This window comes from Mustelus asterias, chromosome 14 (assembly GCF_964213995.1).
Source record: "Mustelus asterias chromosome 14, sMusAst1.hap1.1, whole genome shotgun sequence".
NCBI lineage: Eukaryota > Metazoa > Chordata > Chondrichthyes > Carcharhiniformes > Triakidae > Mustelus > Mustelus asterias.
In genome coordinates, this window is record NC_135814.1 from 76,465,329 (window position 1) to 76,485,858 (window position 20,530).

Genomic DNA, 20,530 nt, shown 5'->3' on the forward strand with positions numbered 1-20,530 from the left:
CGCATCACTGGTGTTGTTAAAACTCTTACTGTGGGACTGAAACCCAGAGCTTCAGGCTCAGAGGCAGGGACATTACCCACTGCACCACATGACCTCCTCAACTTCCTTAGTTGGAGAAAACAAAGTTGTAGTCTCTGCCATGCATTTTGGTATTGTGTTTGACATGTGGTTGGGGAAGGGTACCTAAAGGAAAAGGAAATATTCGCCATTTAGAAATATATCTTGTTTTCTGACCTGTCGTTTCAAGCCTTTCCAAATTTTACCAAACAGACTATTTATTATCAACTGGAGACTGTAAAGTAGGAAGTAGTATTACTCACCAGTTGCTCACCAATCAGTTCAGGGTCATCTGGACTCGAAACATCAGCTCTTTTCTCTCCTTACAGATGTTGCCAGCCCGGCTGAGATTTTCCAGCGTTTTCACTTTTAGTTCTTACACTTGTGCTGACATGACTTGTCATTCCTGATATTATAGAATCATTGAGAACCATGAAAAGGGGAGTAGAATAAACAAAGATCAAGGAACAGTAGGGCACAAGAACAGGCCCTTTGGCCCACCAAGCCTGCACCGATCATGACTAACCGCCTGTATCCCTCTATTCCCCGCATGTTCAAATGTCTATCCAGAGTACTGGGAAGACAGTAACAATATATTCTCCAGTCATGGGTCCCTGCAAGAGAAATGGTGGGTCAATGAGGATCCATGGGTCCTTTCAGTTAAAAAAATGAATCATGGAATTCCAATGCAGAACATTTTCAATTCTTTGCACAAGCAAATAAAAGTGCAAATGAGTTGCTTGTACCAGTTGTTTTCAGTAGGAAGTAAATTTGGTTCACCCAGCAAAGCCAGGAACAAAAACTTGCGCTGACTGACAAAGATCCTTGAAGCAATACATTGCAAAGCCATTTATCATTGCGGAATGGCTCAGGTTCCACTGAAGGAATCGAGTAGAAGGCAAAAACATTGCTCAGTTCATGGCAACTTTAAAAGGCTTGCACCACCTTGTGAGTTTGGTGAGTCATTAGAAGATATTCTTTCAGATTGTCTATTTTGAGGTTTCCAAAATGAGATATCCAAAGAAGATTGCTGACTGAACATGCTTTGACAATAAAGACAGCAATAGAAATTGCAGTGTCGAAACGACTGCTAAAGAAGTTTCACAATTTGGTGCAGGAATGAAGATCGACAAGATTGGAACTGCACAGAAGTTGTTATTGGTGGAACAACTGCTTTGTATTCCCATTCCGGATGGAATACATGCTTCATATTCCCGCTCCTGGTGGAACAACCGCTTCATATTCCCATTTCTGATGGAATGGCTGCTTCATATTCCCACTCCTGGTGGAATAGCTACATTATATTCCGCTCTCTTGGTGAAATAACCACTTGATATTCCCCGCTCCTGGTGGAATAGCTGCTTTATATTGTGCTCCTGGTGGAATAGCTGCTTTATATCCTGCTCCTGGTGGAATAGCTGCTTTATATCCTGCTCCTGGTGGAATAGCTGCTTTATATCCTGCTCCTGGTGGAATAGCTGCTTTATATCCTAGTGGAATAGCTGCTTTATATTGTGCTCCTGGTGGAATAGCTGCTTTATATCCTAGTGGAATAGCTGCTTTATATTGTGCTCCTGGTGGAATAGCTGCTTTATATTGTGCTCCTGGTGGAATAGCTGCTTTATATTCCCCACTCCTGGTGGAAAAACTGCTTTATATTCCCCACTCCTGGTGGAAAAACTGCTTTATATTCCCCACTCCTGGTCTGACTGTTTCCCATGGCTCCAACTGAACTCTCATGTTGTGAAGAGTTGTCCAGGATGGAGTTTTCTATTCATGAGTGAAGATTGGATCAACATTTTTACCCCAGAGCTGAGCAGTGGGTGGGAACCAATAATTGAGTTGGGTAAAATTATGAAGGTTCAGATAGTGTGTGCCTGAGCAGAGCGATTAATACTCTGATGGGATCGATTTGAGGCAATTGTCAAAAGATTGCTGAAGAGGAAGGTTTGTCTTTTCACTCAGAGTATAGTTGTGGTCTGGAACTTATTATCTGAAGTAGTGGTAGAGATGGTGACCCTCACCCCATTGAAAAAACACTTGGATGTGTACCTGAAGAGGGCAATCTTACAAAAAAAATTCTAAGTCCAGAACAAGTGTGAAAATGGGAGATCCGTTTTTTTGACGAGTCCAAATCTGCGATCTTCTGCACTTAGAGCAAGAAAAAACCTTCAATTGTTTCTCGCCAGTATGGGAGGGGCTGGAGCTTGAATCACCCAAAAGCCAGCAGCTCGGATTGGAGGCCCCATAGCAGCAAAACAGCAGCCCTGCTCCTTCACTCCCCCCGCCGCCCCCCCATCCACTGCAAACACAGTCTCCCCCTCCTCTCCATGAGGCATCGCAGACCCTCCCCGACATCCTCGACACCCCTCCACATACATCCCTGGGTGTACCTGCCTCGCACACTTCACCTCTCATGTCCCCTCCCCTTGATTGCAGAGTGGCCCTCACCCCCCTAGTCTCTAATTGCAGTGATCCTCTATCGCCTCCTCCAATTGCAGAATGACCCTCACCCCCTCCCCTGATTGCATTCCCACGCACCCTTCTCTTCCCCCACATCCCCGATGACTGTCTCCCACTCCATGCGGCCCCCCTAACAGGCACGTGACTTGCCCAAACTGTCTGCAGCTGAACTGTCTTAACAAGGGAGACCTGTATATAAGCCCCAAGGATGGACAGACAGTCAAACAGGGCAGGAAGATGGCTGCCAGAAGAATGGCCCCCAGATTTTCAGAGGGAGAACTGGCATGGCTGCTGGATGCAGTGGAGGGATACGTTACTCTCCCCTGGATGGGCGCCGAGCCAGGGGAAGGGAAGGCAGAGAGGCCTGGAAGGCAGTCATGGTGGCAGTCAATGCACAGTCACTGGCACGGAGGACTGGGGGGGTGAGGGCCACTCTGCAATCAAGGGGAGGGGACATGAGAGGTGAAGTGTGCGAGGCAGGTACACCCAGGGATGTATGTGGAGGGGTGTCGAGGATGTCGGGGAGGGTCTGCGATGCCTCATGGAGAGGAGGGGGAGACTGTGTTTGCAGTGGATGGGGGGGCGGCGGGGGGAGTGAAGGAGCAGGGCTGCTGTTTTGCTGCTATGGGGCCTCCAATCCGAGCTGCTGGCTTTTGGGTGATTCAAGCTCCAGCCCCTCCCATACTGGCGAGAAACAATTGAAGGTTTTTTCTTGCTCTAAGTGCAGAAGATCGCAGATTTGGACTCGTCAAAAAAACGGATCTCCCATTTTCACACTTGTTCTGGACTTAGAATTTTTTTTGTAAGATTGCCCTCTTCAGGTACACATCCAAGTGTTTTTTCAATGGGGTGAGGGTCACCATCTCTACCACTACTTCAGATAATAAGTGCAGGAAGAAACTGAATGACCTCAATCAGGCAGCAAATGTGAATGGACATCCTGTTCTGGCATCATTCTCCCATGTGACCCCTGCTGTGTGCATTCCCCCCCACCCCCCCGCTGCGTCACGATGCAGGGTCCTAGCCCCTGACCCTCTAACACGTGCCTCCAAACCCCCTCCCCCACCCCGAATCTCCACACAACTCCTGCCCTTTGAGGCCCATCCCTTGCAAGCTTCCTGCCATCAGCCTTTACACGCCTTCTGTCCCTACAGTAGAAAAATGCCCATTATCAATGGGAGCAGGAAAAGGCAGAGGTGGTGTGCCCTAAATAAGAGTCCTGACACCATTTGAGGAGCGAGCACTGGATCTAGCGGGAAGATGACGACTGTACTGTCAGTGACAGCCAGGTCGGGCCGCACCACAGATGTGAGCACCTGCCAATCATTATAATGTTTGAGATATCTCAAGTAAGTTGCATGCAGCCTAGATTGCTGTCTCTCCCTTGCACTCAACATTGTGTCCTGTGTTGTAGGAAACGATCATGATGCACCAGGCCCATCTGGAATTGCCGCACCCCCCTGCGGCTCCCACTGAGACTTCCCAAGACAGCTCTGAGGATACCTCGGAGGAAGGGCAGGAGAAAACCACCCAGGCTGGCAGTAGTTTATCAACACAGGCTTCCACATCACAGTTCACCATCCCACAGACTATCACCTTGATAGGTCAAGTTAATGGTGAGGCTTCTGGGTCACTCTGTGGTACGCACGACACATCGTTGATGTACATCGGGCGGAGGCAGGAACATCTGAGGCCTCTGGCATGTGGATGCCTGTCATTTGTAGTCATGATTTAGATGAGAATTTAGGAAGCATGGTTAGTAAGTTTGCAGATGACACCAAGATTGGTGGCATAGTGGACAGTGAAGAAGGTTATCTTGGATTGCAATGGGATCTTGATCAATTGGGCCAGTGGGCTGATGAATGGCGGATGGAGTTTTATTTAGATAAATGTGAGGTGATGGATTTTGGTAGATCAAACCAGGGCGGGACTTACTCAGTTAATGGTAGGGCGTTGGGGAGAGTTATAGAACAAAGAGATGTAGGAGCACAGGTTCATAACTCCTTGAAAGTGGAGTCCCAAGTGGACAGAATGGTGAAGAAGACATTCAATATACTTGGTTTCATTGGTCAGAACATTGAATACAGGAGTTGGGACGTCTTGTTGAAGTTGTATAAGACATTGGTAAGGCCACACTTGGAATACTGTGTACAGTTCTGGTCACCCTAATATAGAAAGGATATTATTAAACTATAAAGAGTGTGGAAAAGATATACAGGGATACTACCCAGACTCGATGGTTTGAGTTATAAGGAGAGGCTGGATAGACTGGGACTTTGGAGGCTGAGGGGTGATCTTATAGAGGTCTATAAAATAATGAGGGGGCATAGATAAGGTCAATGTCTTTTCCCAAAGGTAGGGGAGACTAAAACTAAGGTTTAAGGTGAGAGGGAAAAGATAAAAAAGGGTCCAGAGGGGCAATTTTTTCACACAGAGAGTGGTGAGTGTCTGAAACGAGCTTCCAGAGGCAGAAACAAAAAGCATTTAGACAGACATATGGTAAGATTGGGATAGAGGGATATGGGCCAAATTCGGGCAACTGGGACTAGCTCAATGGTAAAAGCTAGACGGCATGGACAAGTTGGGCAGACGGCCCTGTTTCCATGCTGTAAATGTCTATGACTATGACTCAACTGGCCCCAGGCTAGAAGCTGGGCCTGTGCGATTGGTTCTCCCTCAGATGCTGGAGATGTAGCAACAGGCCACGGGGCATGGAACGCAGCCCTCCGCCTCCACCTCCGATGTACATCCTGAGGACACAGCTAGACGTAGTGATAGGCCACATAAGGTTAAGAACTGTAGGGTCACCAACAGGGCATGGGTGAAGGGGTGTACCATCTCGGTTGAGGGAATTAGGTACAGTTAGGATTCACGAGCACATGGTAAGTATGAGCACTTAAGAGTTATTGCAATTAATGACAAAAATAAATATAATTGCACCCCACAGCTGTGACTAATATGTCTCTGATTATCCTCCATCAGGGATGACCGTACCCCGACCTTAGTTGGAGGGGATCTAAACATCGATGTACATGGGGGAGGGCCCTCGGCGCCCCGCTACTGCGATCCCCAACTCCAGGCACATGTTGTTTATTCATCACTGCATTTACAATACAGGTGCTCAAAACCATCCGTTCCGAGTTCCGAGTGCCATGCAAGGCCACTGAGTCACTGAAGCTGCCATGGCATCCCCAGAACCCAGCAGACACTGGATAGCCCTGTCCCCAAACCAGTGGTAGCTTGTGTTCACTGACCCCCAGCCAGACATGGGCCCAGGTCCCAGAGTGTAGGTAGGAGTCAGACTTGTTTGTAGCAGGGCACCATCACAGTGTGCCACATAGCGAGTTATCATCATCCTCCTGCCTGCAATGGTAACTCGCTAACCCGGCCTACCCAGGCCCATCACCTTGGTGTTACCATGGCGTGGGAGAGTGACTAGGATTTTTAGGGGGATGTGTTGTTTTCCAGTTCCATGCTCCCTAGTTGGTGAACCTGGTAGCAATGAGGGCCTCCCTCGCAACCCTAGCATGCCAAACCCTTGCCACTGCCACCTGTCCTCCATCGCCTGGTTGCTCATCAGTCTTGTTGTCGTCATCCTCCGCCTCCCCCAACGACTTAGAAACATAGAAACATAGAAAAACTACAGCACAAAACAGGCCCTTTGGCCCCACAAGTTGTGCCGAACATATCCCTACCTTTTAGGCCTACCTATAATCCTCCATTCTATTAAGTCCCATGTATTCATCCAGGAGTCTCTTAAAAGACCCTATTGAGTTTGCCTCCACCACCACTGATGGCAGCCGATTCCACTCGCCCACCACCCTCTATGTGAAAAACTTCCCCCTAACATTTCCCTTGTACCTACCCCCCTAAACCTGTGTCCTCTCGTAGCAGCCATTTCCACCCTGGGAAAAAGCCTCTGAGAGTCCAGCCGATCTATGCCTCTCAACATCTTATATACCTCTATTAGGTCTCCTCTCATCCTACGTCTCTCCAAGGAGAAAAGACCGAGCTCCCTCAGCCTAACTTCATCAGGCATGCCACTCAATCCAGGCACATCCTTGTAAATCTCCTCTGCACCTTTTCAATCTTTTCCACATCCTTCCTGTAATGAGGCGACCAGAACAGAGCACAGTACTCCAAGTGGGGTCTGACGAGGGTCTTATATAGCTGCATCATTATCCCCGGACTCCTAAACTCAATCCCTCGATTGATAAAGGCCAGCACACCATACGCCTTCTTAACCACCTCCTCCACCTGCGGGGCTGATTTTAGAGTCCTATGGACCCGGACCCCAAGGTCCTTCTGATCCTCTACAGTACTAAGAGTCTTTCCCTTTATATTGTACTCCTTCATCCCATTTGACCTGCCAAAATGGACCACGACGCATTTATCTGGGTTGAAGTCCATCTGTCACTTCTCCGCCCAGTCTTGCATCCTATCTATGTCCCTCTGTAACTTCTGACATTCCTCCAGACTATCCACAACCCCACCAACCTTCGTGTCGTCAGCAAACTTACCAACCCATCCCTCCACTTCCTCATCCAGGTCATTTATGAAAATGACAAACAGCAAGGGTCCCAGAACAGATCCCTGGGGCACACCACTGGTGACCGGCCTCCATTTAGAAAAAGATCCATCTATACCCACTCTCTGCCTCCTTTGGGCAAGTGTTTGTCCTCCACCTCCTCCTCCATATCCTCCTTCTCCTACTGGGCCACCTCCTCCCCAGCGATGTCCAACTGTTTGCCCTCCACCTCCTCCTCCTCCAGGAAGTCTCCCTGCTGCTGCACCAATGTGCCCATACTACCTACTTGTAGTGGTCATTCGTTGCCTATGCACTGATGCCAGCACCAATATGGCATCAGGCAAGATTCACCCCACAAATGTGCCCACACACTACAGACTCCATTTTGGAGTTCTAAGGGCACTTGTAGGACCCAAAAATGGACAACTACCAAGCTCAATTTCTGACCCATCGTCTTGTAGCACTTTTCGAAGGTCTTTCAAATATAAACGTTTCTGACATGTCCAAGAAACATCGGAACAGTTAAAACTTGTTACATAATGATTTTCATGGAAGGATATTCATGAAATCAAGGAAGTATGCATTTTATAGGGCAGCAGATTCACTATTCTACTCACATGTTGTGAAATAATAAACAGCTATCGATGCATTATCTTGATATAAAGCCTGTGGCAGCTGCAGCATTGCATAGACTTTTTATTTGGCCACTCACAGCCTGTTATTGAATCAGCATGAGGGGTACCACATTGTTGTGCTAATGCATATACGTTGAATCAAGGGGTTGTACTGTTTTAAAGATTTACAATCATATACATATGAATATTAGATGAATAGTACTAAAAAATTGGCAGCGTATCTGATGTTTATTAAAAATTGTTAGCAACAACCTTTCATGAAATGTGCAGTAACAGCGAGGATATTGAATCTGTTATTTTTTAACGTGATGATTTCATATTTTTAATTAATAATATCACGCATTGTTTTGTTGGCTCTAGCAGTGTCCACAATATGGAGCCTAACGGTGAGGATCAATGACCAGTTTTCCACTCCATAGCCAGGGATGTGTTTGACTTCCTTTCCTGAAATGCAATCATGTTTACTGAAGTGGCATGAATGTTTATACCATGGGGGGCATTTTGCTGATCACACCTCCAATTTCCCTGTTGTGCAGAATTTTTGTAAACAGCTTCTGCACTGTCAGTTTCTCTTTGATATTCATCACATTGATTCCACTGACTCTTAACATTTTCTTCCAGAATCACATCTGGAAAACACAAGAACACTCCAGTAAATTGTGCAAAAATGTTTTAAAAATGCATTAATTTAGGTTGCAAATTTCACAATTTCAGAAATTACATTTATCCCTAAGGTCTCATTAAATTTGACCTTCCCTTTCGAGTGTGATATATTTGCATGTAGACAAGACCACTGAAGCACTTAATTACAATTCTGCAGACAGTACTTAATAAGGCACAAACTCAAAAGGAGTGGGAGTGCTTGACATGGGATTATAGCCCAAACAGAAATATGCATGGGATGTATTTTTAGCAGAGATTAGGAAGACCCACAAGCTATCAGGTCCCCATTTACCAGTATCTCACCAGCAATAAGAATACCACCCAGTAGAAAATTCCCCTCCAGCGTCTGTGGTTTACATAGCCCCAGAGTTTCTGACCTTCTGCTGTCTTAGGAAGCGACTGTGTCTGCAGTAGCAGTCAAGGTACCAACATGTGAGAAACAAGTATTGCCTATTTGAGAATTTCCTCTTCAGTAGTGGTCACTTTGGAGTGCCACTATTTTCATGTAATTTCCTGTTTGGCAAACTTTTATTTAAAGAGAAAGAAGATTCATTTGAATCTGTTTCATGATAGTGTATGAGCACTTGCAGTGAATATAGGGAAAAAAACTTCCATTTATATTGGCTTGAGTTTTGTATTAACTGAGCAGGGGAACGGTAGACATGAACATTTGCAAAATGGCTACCATGATGTCAGGAAGGTGTCTCGATGTCATTGTGCTGCTTTATGATATCTTGGTTGGCGGTTGCGTGTGCACATGTCTGCCCACAGTTAAAGGGCCAATTAAGCCCATTTAAAGAGCAATTGATAACGATTTTGAGTGGTCCACATGTTTTTACGCTCAGTGCATGGGCCAATCGGACAGGTGGCCTTCATGTTTTTCATTCATTCTGCATCCAAGTTGGGATAAAAGGCCCACAGGATGTTGGTAAGGTGAGGAGTTAGGAGTTTTGCTGTGGATTGCTTGGATGTTGGTCCAATGATTGTTTCTGACATTTGTTTTGGTGAACTCACTGATTGTCAAGCATCTGCAAAGGATTTTGCAGAAAGGCCCCTTTAAGACAGAAACCTGTGCAATCATCGAGACAAACATGGGGATTGTGTACTCAGGTGGAAGGACTCCCTCAGAGGAGGAGGAGAGGACCGGGGAGAGGAGGCCTATGGACCAAGAGATGCATCCAGAAGACATGGAGGGCCAGCAGGAATTGCAAGGGCGAAGGGTCAGGAGAAGGCACCATTACGCAGCAGTCAATGTTTACTGGCAGTGCTCATGTAGAGGTTTAGTGCCAAAGAAGGCTGTGCCTCTCCAGGGACTTCCACCACCATGTGCAAAATGAACAGCCCTGAATTTGCCTCCAACTCTGTAGCTGGCCACCCTGTGCCTTGGCTCTGATGGTGACAGTGACCCAGAACATTTACACCTCCAGTTCTTTCCAAGGGTCAGCGGAAGATCTCTGTGACATCTTGTAACGCACTGTTCAGAGCTGCATCAGGTGCACCATTCATTCACTTCAGTACAGATGAGGCCAGCCAGGCTGAGTGAGCCAGAAGCTTTGTTGCAATTGCAGGAGGTCCCTGAATTCAGGGAGCCATTGACTGAACGTTGTCATGCCTCCACAAGGGCAATAACTGAGAGGACATAGATAGGCCTTTTCAATATGAGGTGTTGTTGCCTTGATTGCTCAGAGAAATCACTCCACTGTCCTCTTGAACATATCTCCCTGTTCTTGTCTCCTACACAATCTTCTTTTCTCAAGGGGGAAGGATGAAGACAACGATGCTGTTCCAGAGGCTGCAGAGGATGACTCAAGTGCTGAGTCGGAGGAGGAGCCTGCTTCTTCTCAGGGTAAGGAGCAAGATCCTGATAATGCTTAAGGGAGGTAGGAAGGTCAGGGAAGCCTTGATTCAGAGGACTCTCGGTTAGGAACCCAAAGCAAGGAGTCAAGGTGATGACAAAGAAATGTCACTGAACTGATTGGTGCTGATGAGACACTCCTATCACCCTTCACTGAAGTCCCGGTCCTGAAGTAAATTTTGCAGCCCTTTATATGTGTGACACAAAGCTCCCAGGCCTCATCCAGAACAATTGCATGAAGCACACTGTGGCCATTGCACATTATCAAACAGTTTAATATCTGAAGCAAAGTTATGTATGCTGAATGACACATGTGTCGAGGAGAAATTAATCATGTACGACAATCCCTTATGTGATCATTGTGACTTAAATTTCCACTTGTGAGAGGTACATCTTATTGCTCCCCCCCCTGGCTGGTAGCTGGATTGAAGGTAGGTTGCTGACCCTGATGTCCCATATGCTTTGATGACCTTGACAATCAGCCTCTGGTCAAAGGCCCCATCTGGTGGAAGAGTCCAGTGCTATGTCCATAGCTGTGCATTCCTCAGTAGTCGTGGTCTCATCAGATGCGATGGTCAATGGAGTGGGGGAGGAGCTGCTTCACCAATGAAGGACAGGCAGCTAGCAGAGCCACCAGGCACCTCATCTATTTCTCACATAGACCTGCTGAGGTCACTGCCAATGTGTGGCCTTGCAGGTATGAACACAACCCCAGAAAGTCCTGAGTGAGTTCTTGGAGCTGCCACTCTCTCTATGGTGGAGATTGTGTTTCTGAGCTCTGGGCCAATGCAGTGCTTACACTCCACATGGACTCCTTCAATACTGAGAGCATGGCACATGGACCCGCAGGGATCTCCGCTAGATCTTCCCACCCATTCCAACGGACATCCAGCTTCAGCCACCAGATAGATGTCTCAGAGACTCATCATCTGCCTTGGGCTCAGCATGGTCCTGGTCTCCAACAATCCTCTGGCTGCTGTTGCCCTGGGGATTCTCAGCCTCCGCCAGCTCCTCAGGTGAGTGTGACGTGCCTTCACCACTGTGCACTACCATCTGCTCCGATACATGTATGCCCACTGACTATCTGTGCTGGTGCTTGGTGTAGAGGGAGGATGTGACGTGTGTACCTGGCCATCCTCAGAGGTCAAGAGAGGTCTGATTCCTTTTGTGGTTGTGATGATGTTCCTTCAGAGGGAGGAAAATAAAGGGTGGAATTTTCCCATCCCGCCCGCCACAGGAATTGTAGCGGGCAGGACACAAACTATTGACCTTAGGCAGGATTTTCCAGTCTTGGGGCAAGCATGGCCTGAAAATCCTGCCCAAAATGTCAGTCTCAAACAGAATTACAAACTCATGCAGTAACTGCATACAGTCTGCTTGCTTCTCAGAACAGACATCTGACTGAGCAAAGACTTCTGAATGGACGAGCAACAGGGATCAGTAGATTTCACATGTCAGTCTTACAACCGCTGCCCTGAGTCTGTCATCTCTTCCTCAATCTCTTCCCTGTCCACTGGACTCTTATCATCATCCAGGACATCTGGCTCTCTGTGACAAATGGATCTGGCTCCATGTTCACAGGCCATCTGCAGTGCTTGTTCCTCTGTCTGATTTAGGTGAAGCAGGTTTGGGATCTTGCCACCCGTCCATCTTCACTCCTGCACAATGTGACTCCTCTTCTCCTGCAAGAACAAAAGTGCTTTCAGTCGTCCCACTCTACATGACAGAACATTCCAACCTCCCCCACAAAGATACAGGTTCAGTTTCCCATCATGTTATCACACCTCATCCTGACATTCATGCCAGGCGTGGCCTACCAAAGCACCTGATTATGTGCCACTTTTAATGCTGCGCATTTTACACCCTTGAGCACCAGCAAATGCAACCACTCACGAAGACATCCAACCATGGTTCCAGCTCAGTGCTCACCCTGCCAGGTCATTGAACTTTTTCCTGCACTAGATCCAGGTTCTGTGAGTAACACCGAGGCCACTGACCAGACCTGGTAGCTCTGAGACCTCCTCTTGGAGGATGTTTCATTAGGCACTGGCTGCTTCAGCAAAACCTGCAGGCGTTCATTGGAAAAGCGGGACACAAACTGGCTCCGGATATTTCCGTCTCACTCGGCATATGCTCTGGATATGGATAACATTCTGGAGACAGTAACAGCTGAATAACTGAAGTCATGTGTCAAAAAAAAAATCAATTTTCAAAGCAGTTTCCTGAGGCTCTTGAGTACCAACTGCCAGCCTCCAGGGAGATCTCTCTAAACCCACTGCCGGCACCTTTACTGCTCCCAACAGCCCTCCCCCCCTCTGGCAGCACGGAGCCCACTACAGTGCATGTTCTATATTGGCCAGCCAGCATGACACTTGGTGTTGGGAGCCAATTGCAGGCAGGAGCGGTTCTCACATTTGTCTCTGGTCCAACCAATAACATTGATCCGACAAGCTAAAAGTTTGGACCATTTGGTATCCAGCACAATTTCAATATATCCCAAAGTGCTTTACAAATAATGAAATATTTTCAATCTGTGGTCATGGTTGTTTGGCAGGAATCCTGGGTTACTGTTAAGGTCATTGTGCCATACATTTGCAAACAAAGCGGAAAAGATTTACAAAATGCTTTCTTGCCAATTTAAAATGGCTCAAAGTGACACCTTTGAAAGGATCCTACCACTACGATGCCTTTATACTGTCAGTGCAGTCCTGGTAAACCATGGTGATTCTGGGCCTCACCTGTTGTGGACTGCCAGAAATCAAAGGTCTCTCCTGCATGTTTCCTCAAGTGCTTGGATGGAATACTGTTCCCTCCTATTGACAAGAGCTGAGAGGATGATCAAATTGTCAGCTGCTGACAATTGAATTACAGTAATCAATTTTTTGTTAAAGTTTCAAACAAATCCAAAGATGTGCAGGTTAGGTTGATTGGCTATGCTAAATTGTTCCTTTGTAAGGTAAATACATGGGGTTAAGGGAATAGGGCCTGGGTGGGATTGTTGTCAGGGTGGGCTTGATGGGCTGAATGGCCTCCTTCTGCACTATGGGGATTCCTGGGTGAATTGATCTATTATTGTCACATGTATTGGGATACAGTGAAAAGTATTGTTTCACCATGTGAGACCATCTCAGTACTCAGGAACTGAGTGACTATCCTAAGGGAGACTGGGATAGTAATAATGTAAAGGACAGAGAGGGTGAAGAGTTGCTGAAGTCTGTTGAGACAGATTTTCCAGATCATTGGACCACTATTAGAAAGCGAAGGCCTGTTGACAACACAACAAAAACGTATCTACTTACCTGCCCTGCAAATGGACACCGGAACTTCCAATCCGGGGGGGTGCTTGGAGCCAGCATCGAAGAGCTTCTCTCAAGCCCCAAGGAAGAGCAAATCCCGGAGAAGCCACAGCTCCTAATGATACAACCGGACCAGGAAGCGGCTATTGAGGGAAGCTTTTGAAAGACAACTTTTAAAGAAACAAGGTGAAGACACAAGATTTCCGACAATTTTCAGGTTTTTTTTCCCATTTTTTCTGTTATGCCTTTGAAACAATTAATGCTGTTGCTATTGATTCATTCTAAGTGTAATTTTTAAAAATTGAATATAACTGTTAGTTAATATTTATAAGTAAGCATAGCTTTCCTTACTTGTTTTGCATTTGTAATGCTGTTATATAACTTCAAGTATAGCGTGCTTCATGTTTTTGCATTTAGAAGATGGCAACTCAAGAAACAGTGGTGAAGGAATAATCAAAACTTCACAGAAGAGTAATAGAATATTTTGTTAAATGAGATGGAGAAAGGCGCTTGAATCTCCCAGCATGTGGAAAATCTAAACCTCTGAGGAAACGACAAACTATAGCATGGGAATAGGAAGCAGAGCTTAATGCCAATAGCATTGTGCGGTGGACTGTATGTCAGTAACAGAAGAAACTGAATGATTTAAGTTCAGCCAGGGTATGTATATAACTAAACACAGGAAGTAATTCTCGAAACTTAAAATCCTAAAATTTGTGACTTTAAAAATTAAGTAAAGGCAGAAATAGTTGTTCTATCTACTGAATTCCTCAGGTGTCAAATCTAACCTTGATAAGACACAGTAGTCTTTTTACTAACATAATGAGGTGTCAAAAATGCAGTTGCCCTGGAAATGTTGAGTCAGTTAGCTCAGTTGGCTGGATGGCTGGTTTGTAATGCAGAGTGACACCAACAGCGTGAGTTCAATTCTTGTAGTGCCTGGGGTTATTTATGCCCCTCACCCAAGGTGTGGCAAACCTCAGATTAAATCACCACCAGTCAGGTCTTCCTGTCAGAGAGGGTAGCCTGTGTTCATCTGGGATTTTACTTTATCAGCTATGAAATAGTTCCATCCAATCTTCAAAGACACCATATGGTTTCTTTGCTGAACTATTTAAGGTGTTAAAAATGCTGGTGCATTGAACTTAGTTCCATCCAATCTTCATTGGACAATTTTGTTTCTTTGCTGATGCTCTGAGGTGTCGTAATATGCCTTGGAAATGACCCTGACTTTGTCTTTAGATTACAATGGAACACAAAGTCCCCCAGGATATAAGCTTTCAACTGTCTTCAGAAGTCATAGCATGTGTCTCAGGACAGGATATCGGGATTTTAAAATAAATTTCCATTTCTTTCTGCAGGCAAAGCTGGCCTATAAATCCCAGGAACGCTCACTGACTGGTGGGAAGCTGGTGTGCATTAAGAACCATTATGAACAGGGGGAGCACACATGGAGGCTGAAGGGTCTCTCCAAGAGATAAAGAGCAGCGATTCAGATGTGGGGCTGAGCCAAGGTACAACAAAGTCAGCAAGATGGTGGTTAATTTATTACAAAAAGCGATTGTGCATTTTTGTTGCCCTCACATCACATCAGAGTGTAATGCAGCAACAGAGATACCATAAAGAGATGTAATGGAGGTGAGTACTTTACAGTAATGCAGCTGAAGCGGAGGAGGGAGAGGCCTTGGAGGAGGGTGAGATTTCAGAATTTGAAGACAACGCTGAGGAAGATCCAGTGAGTTTAATGGTGGTTGAGGACGGGAGAGGCCTGTGATGATATGACTGCAGTGTCGGAGGGAGGACAACTCAGAAGGTAAGGAGCCTACGGCATTGGCAGCAGAAGGTCCCACACCTCCACAACCTCAGAGGCAACGTACAGACTGTACAGGCGATGGTGTAGATGATGAGTTTATCCTTGCTCACCTGTATCAGGATCTATCACAGAGGAGTGAAGGTTGTGGACACAGTTCCATTTCCCAGCCTTGACTGATGTGTCTCAGCAGCTGCAAAGACTAACTGAGGTGAATACTCAGCGTGTGCAGATTTCTCAGGAGCAGAATGAAATTATGAGGCAGCAGAATGATTTTCTTTGTAAGATTTTTACTAAAATCATTTTACTAAAATGCTGACATTTGCTGCTGCACCTTTGTGGTGAACCACTGTTACTACATGTATGTGCCTGGACACACCCATGCTGCACCTGGCCCGTAACCTCGAGGCGTACACGCCCGACCACGCGACATCGTGGGCCTCACGGCCACTATCATCCCAGTACCTAGGAGGGCCTCCGACTTATGCCACGCAGCGCCCCACCAGTCACTCAACGGCCGCGGCAGCCCCGAAGTGTTACTTTTGCGGCCTAGCGAAACACCCCCGACAACGCTGCCGGCAAGGGAGGCGTTCTGCTCAGGGTGTGGAAAGAAAGCCACTACGCGAAAGTCTGTAAGGCAAAGTCGAAACCGAATAGCGCAGCATGTGACTCGAGGGAACAGAAAACCCGATTGCCATCAGCCGCGTGGGAGTCAAGGGGGCCACCATCTTGGACACCAGCAACCACGTGTGAGCTCGGGGAGCCGCCATTTTGGACGTCATCGGCCGCGTGGGAGTCAAGGGGGCTGCCATCTTGGACGCAGCCGACCACTTGCGAGACAGGGGAGCCGCCACCTTGGACGCCGGCTGGTGACTCTTCAGGATCTACGGTGGCAGCGATCCAGCTGGACCAGTCTCGTCCACATCAGCTCGCCAGGTCTATGATGGACATACAGGTAAACGGCCGCGCGGGAAATTGTTTGTTTGACAGCGGGAGTATGGAGAGCTTCATCCACCCCGATACTGTGTGTCGCTATGCCCTTTCGGTACGGCCAGTCAAACAAACCATTTCCTTGGCCTCAAAGTCCCGCTCCGTGGATGTCATCGGGTACTGTGTGGTGACTCTTACGGTTTGGGGGACCGATTACGCAAATTTTAAGCTCCTGGTGCTCCCACACCTCTGCGCTCCCGTACTCTTAGGCCTCGATTTCATGACACATCTTAAGAATGTCACGCTACAGTACAACGGGCCCCTTTCCCCGATCTCGGTCTGCAACCCTCAGTTCCTGGACTACCCACTGCGCACCACCTGCGGCCTTTCGACCCTCCAAATCACCCCCCCACCGCTATTCGAACACCTCATCCCCGAGTGTAAGCCTATTGCCACTAAGAGCAGACGGTACAGTGCGGGGGACAGGACCTTCATTAGGTCTGAGGTCCAGCGGCTTCTGAAGGAAGGGATCATCAAGGCGAGCACCAGCCCTTGGAGAGCGCAGGTGGTAGTGGTCAAAACTGGGGAGAAACACCGGATGGTCATCGATTATAGTCAGACCATCAATCGGTACACGCAGCTGGACGCGTATCCCCTTCCGCGCATATCCGACATGGTCAATCGGATTGCGCAATACCGGGTGTTCTCCACGATCGACCTCAAATTGGCTTACCACCAGCTCCCCATCCGCCCAGAGGACTGCAAATATACGGCTTTCGAGGCGGATGGCCGCCTCTACCATTTTCTTAGGGTTCCCTTCGGCGTCACCAATGGGGTCTCGGTCTTCCAGCGTGAAATGGACCGAATGGTGGACCAGAACGGGCTGCGGGCTACCTTTCTATACCTGGATAACGTCACCATCTGCGGCCATGATCAGCAGGACCACGACGCCAACCGTAACAAATTCCTCCACACGGCCGCTCTCCTTAACCTGACCTACAATAAGGAGAAGTGTGTCTTCCGCACTCACCGCCTCGCCATCCTGGGATATGTGGTGGAAAACGGGGTCATCGGCCCCAATCCTGACCGCATGCGCCCCCTTATGGAACTTCCCCTCCTGACCACGCTTAAAGCACTGAGGAGATGCCTGGGCTTCTTCTCAGAGTACGCCCAGTGGGTCCCTAGTTACGCGGATAAGGCCCGTCCGCTTATCAAATCCACCCTTTTTCCCCTGTCGGGAGAGGCCTGCTCGGCCTTCAACCGCATCAAGGCGGACATTGCAAAGGCCACGATGCACGCTGTGGACGAGTCAATCCCCTTCCAGGTGGAGAGTGATGCGTCTGACTTCGCCCTGGACGCCACCCTCAACCAGGCAGGCAGACCCGTAGCCTTCTTCTCACGAACCCTTCAGAGCTCGGAAATCCGACACTCCTCAGTCGAGAAGGAGGCTCAGGCCATCGTCGAAGCAGTGCGACACTGGTGCCACTACCGAGCTGGCCGATGGTTCCCTTTGCTCACGGACCAACGTTCAGTGGCTTTCATGTTCAACAACGCGCAGAGGGGCAAGATTAAGAATAAGATACTGAGGTGGAGGATTGAGCTCTCCACCTACAATTACGATATCTTATACCGACCCGGGAAGCTCAATGAGCCTCCAGACGCCCTGTCTCGCGGAACATGGTGCTAGCGCGCAGGTGAACCAACTACAGACTCTCCACAATTACCTCTGTCACCCGGGGGTCACCAGGCTCTACCATTTTATTAAAGCCCGTAATCTGCCCTATTCTGTTGAGGACGTCCGGTCTATAACCAGACACAGTCCGGCCTGCGCAGAATGTAAGCCGCACTTCTATCGGCCGGACCGGGCACACCTCATAAAAGCCACCCGCCCCTTTGAACGCCTCAGCGTTGATTTCAAAGGGCTCCTTCCTTCTTCGGACCGCAACATCTATTTCCTCAATGTGATAGATGAGTACTCCCGATTCCCCTTTGCCATCCCCTGCTCGGACATGACCTCAACCATGGTTGTCAAGACCCTGCACGGCCTCTTCACCCTGTTCGGGTACCCCAACTATATCCACAGCGACCGGGGATCCTCATTAATGAGCGATGAGCTGCCTCAGTACCTGCTCTCCAAGGGCATAGCCTCGAGTAGGACTACCAGCTACAACCCCAGGGGGAACGGGCAGGTGGAGAGGGAGAACGCGACAGTCTGGAAGGCCGTTCTACTAGCGCTACGGTCTAAAGGCCTTCCAGTCTCCCGCTGGCAAGAAGTACTCTGCGATGCACTACACTCAATCCGGTCCCTCCTGTGTACAGCCACCAACGCCACCCCCCACGAGCGGATGTTTGCTTTCCCGAGGAAGTCCTCCTCAGGAATCGCACTACCGTCATGGCTGGCGTACCCAGGCCCAGTTCTGCTCCGGAGGCATGTATGACCCCATTAGTCGGATCCCCTAGTTGAAAAAGCCCAGCTCCTCCACGCTAACCCCCAATATGCCTATGTAGCATACCACGATGGGCGGGAGGACACGGTCTCTATCCGGGACCTGGCGCATCCGGGTGCCCCGGAGCCCACTATGACCCCACACCCCTAAACCCCTCTGTTCAGGTAGCGCCAGGTCCGCTTACATCTTTGCCTATTGTTCGCAGCTCGCCTGAGCCTCCAGAGGACCAGACCAGAAGGGACGACGGCGGATTCGAGTGGCTCCACCCTGCCACCGGCAGCAACCTCCCAACCGGTACTGCGGCGGTCACAACGACTGGTCAAGCCGCCCAACAGGCTGAACCTGTGAAGGGACGACGCCTCACCTCAGCTTGTGACTTTTCTGTGTATATATACTCCTGTACATATGGTTCCACCCACCCCGCCGGACTCTTTTTAAAGGAGGGGTGAATGTGGTGAACCACTGTTACTACATGTATGTGCCTGGACACACCCATGCTGCACCTGAGACCCCTCCCTTTCCACCTGAGACCACTCCCTTTCCACCCAGAGTGGGGTATAAAGGTGATGGTCCCTCCTCCTTGCCTCAGTCCAGACCAGGTCAGCTACAAGGGTGTGCTCCTGTTCTCTGTGAATAAAAGCCTATTGGTTTTCCCTCACTCTCAGAAGTCTTCGTGTCGTAATTGATAGTGCATCAACCTTTTGACCAGGAGCTGCCTGTTTAAAGATAGTTACTGTTGGCCATGCATTGAGGATACAAGAGGTTGTTTTTCAAACTGGAGGCCTGTGACCAGCGGTGTGCCTCAGGAATCAGTGCTGGGTGCACTGTTATTTGTCATTTATATTAATGACTTGGATGAGAATATTGGGAGCATAGTTAGTAAGTTTGCAGATGACACCAAGATTGGTGGCATGGTGGACAGTGAGGAAGGTTATCTCCAATTGCAGTGGGATCTTGATCAATTGGGCCAGTGGGCTGATGAATGGCAGATGGAGTTTAATTTAGACAAATGCGAGATAATGCATTTTGGTAGATTGAACCAGGGCAGGACTTACTCAGTTAATCATAGAAATCATAGAAATCATAGAAACCCTACGGTACAGAAAGAGGCCATTCGGCCCATCGAGTCTGCACCGACCACAATCCCACCCAGGCCCTACCCCCATATCCCTATATATTTTACCCGCTAATCCCTCTAATCTACGCATCCCAGGACACTGAGGGGCAATTTTAGCATGGCCAATCAACCTAACCCACACATCTTTGAACTCTCCCCAATGCCCTACCATCTTTAATGGTAGGGCGTTGGGGAGAGTTACAGAACAAAGAGATCTAGGGGTACATGTTCATAGCTCCTTGAAAGTGGAGTCACAGGTGGTCAGAGTGGTGAAGAAGGCATTCGGCATGCTTGGTTTCATCGGTCAGAACATTGAATACAGGAGTTGGGACGTCTTGTTAAAGTTGCACAAGACATTGGTAAGGCCACACTTCCGGTCACCCTATTATAGAAAGGATATTATTAAACCAGAAAGAGTGCAGAAAAGATTTACTAGGATGCTACCGGGACTTGATGGATTGAGTTATAAGGAGAGGCTGAATAGACAGGGACTTTTTTCTCTGGAGCGTAGGAGGCTGAGGGGTGACCTTATGGAGGTCTATAAAATAATGAGGGGCATAGACAAGATAGATAGTCAATATCTTTTCCCAAAGGTAGGGGAGTCTAAAACTAGAGGGCATAGGTTTAAGGGGGAGAGATACAAAAGTGTCCAGAGGGGCAATTTTTTCACACAGAGGGTGGTGAGTGTCTGGAACAAGCTGCCAGAGGTAGTAGTAGAGGCGGGTACAA

General features: G+C 48.1%; 1 protein-coding gene across 1 annotated transcript in view; it reads left to right on the forward strand.

Annotated features, from left to right (window-relative positions):
* Nucleotides 1-14,963, forward strand: part of plcl1 (phospholipase C like 1) — a 635,760-nt gene extending 620,797 nt beyond the window's left edge. The window contains exon 5 of the mRNA XM_078228649.1: nt 14,859-14,963. Within this exon, the coding sequence (XP_078084775.1) occupies nt 14,859-14,875 (17 nt within the window). The 3' untranslated portion in view covers nt 14,876-14,963. The remainder of the gene's footprint in view (nt 1-14,858) is intronic.
* Nucleotides 14,964-20,530: the final 5,567 nt, after the last annotated feature.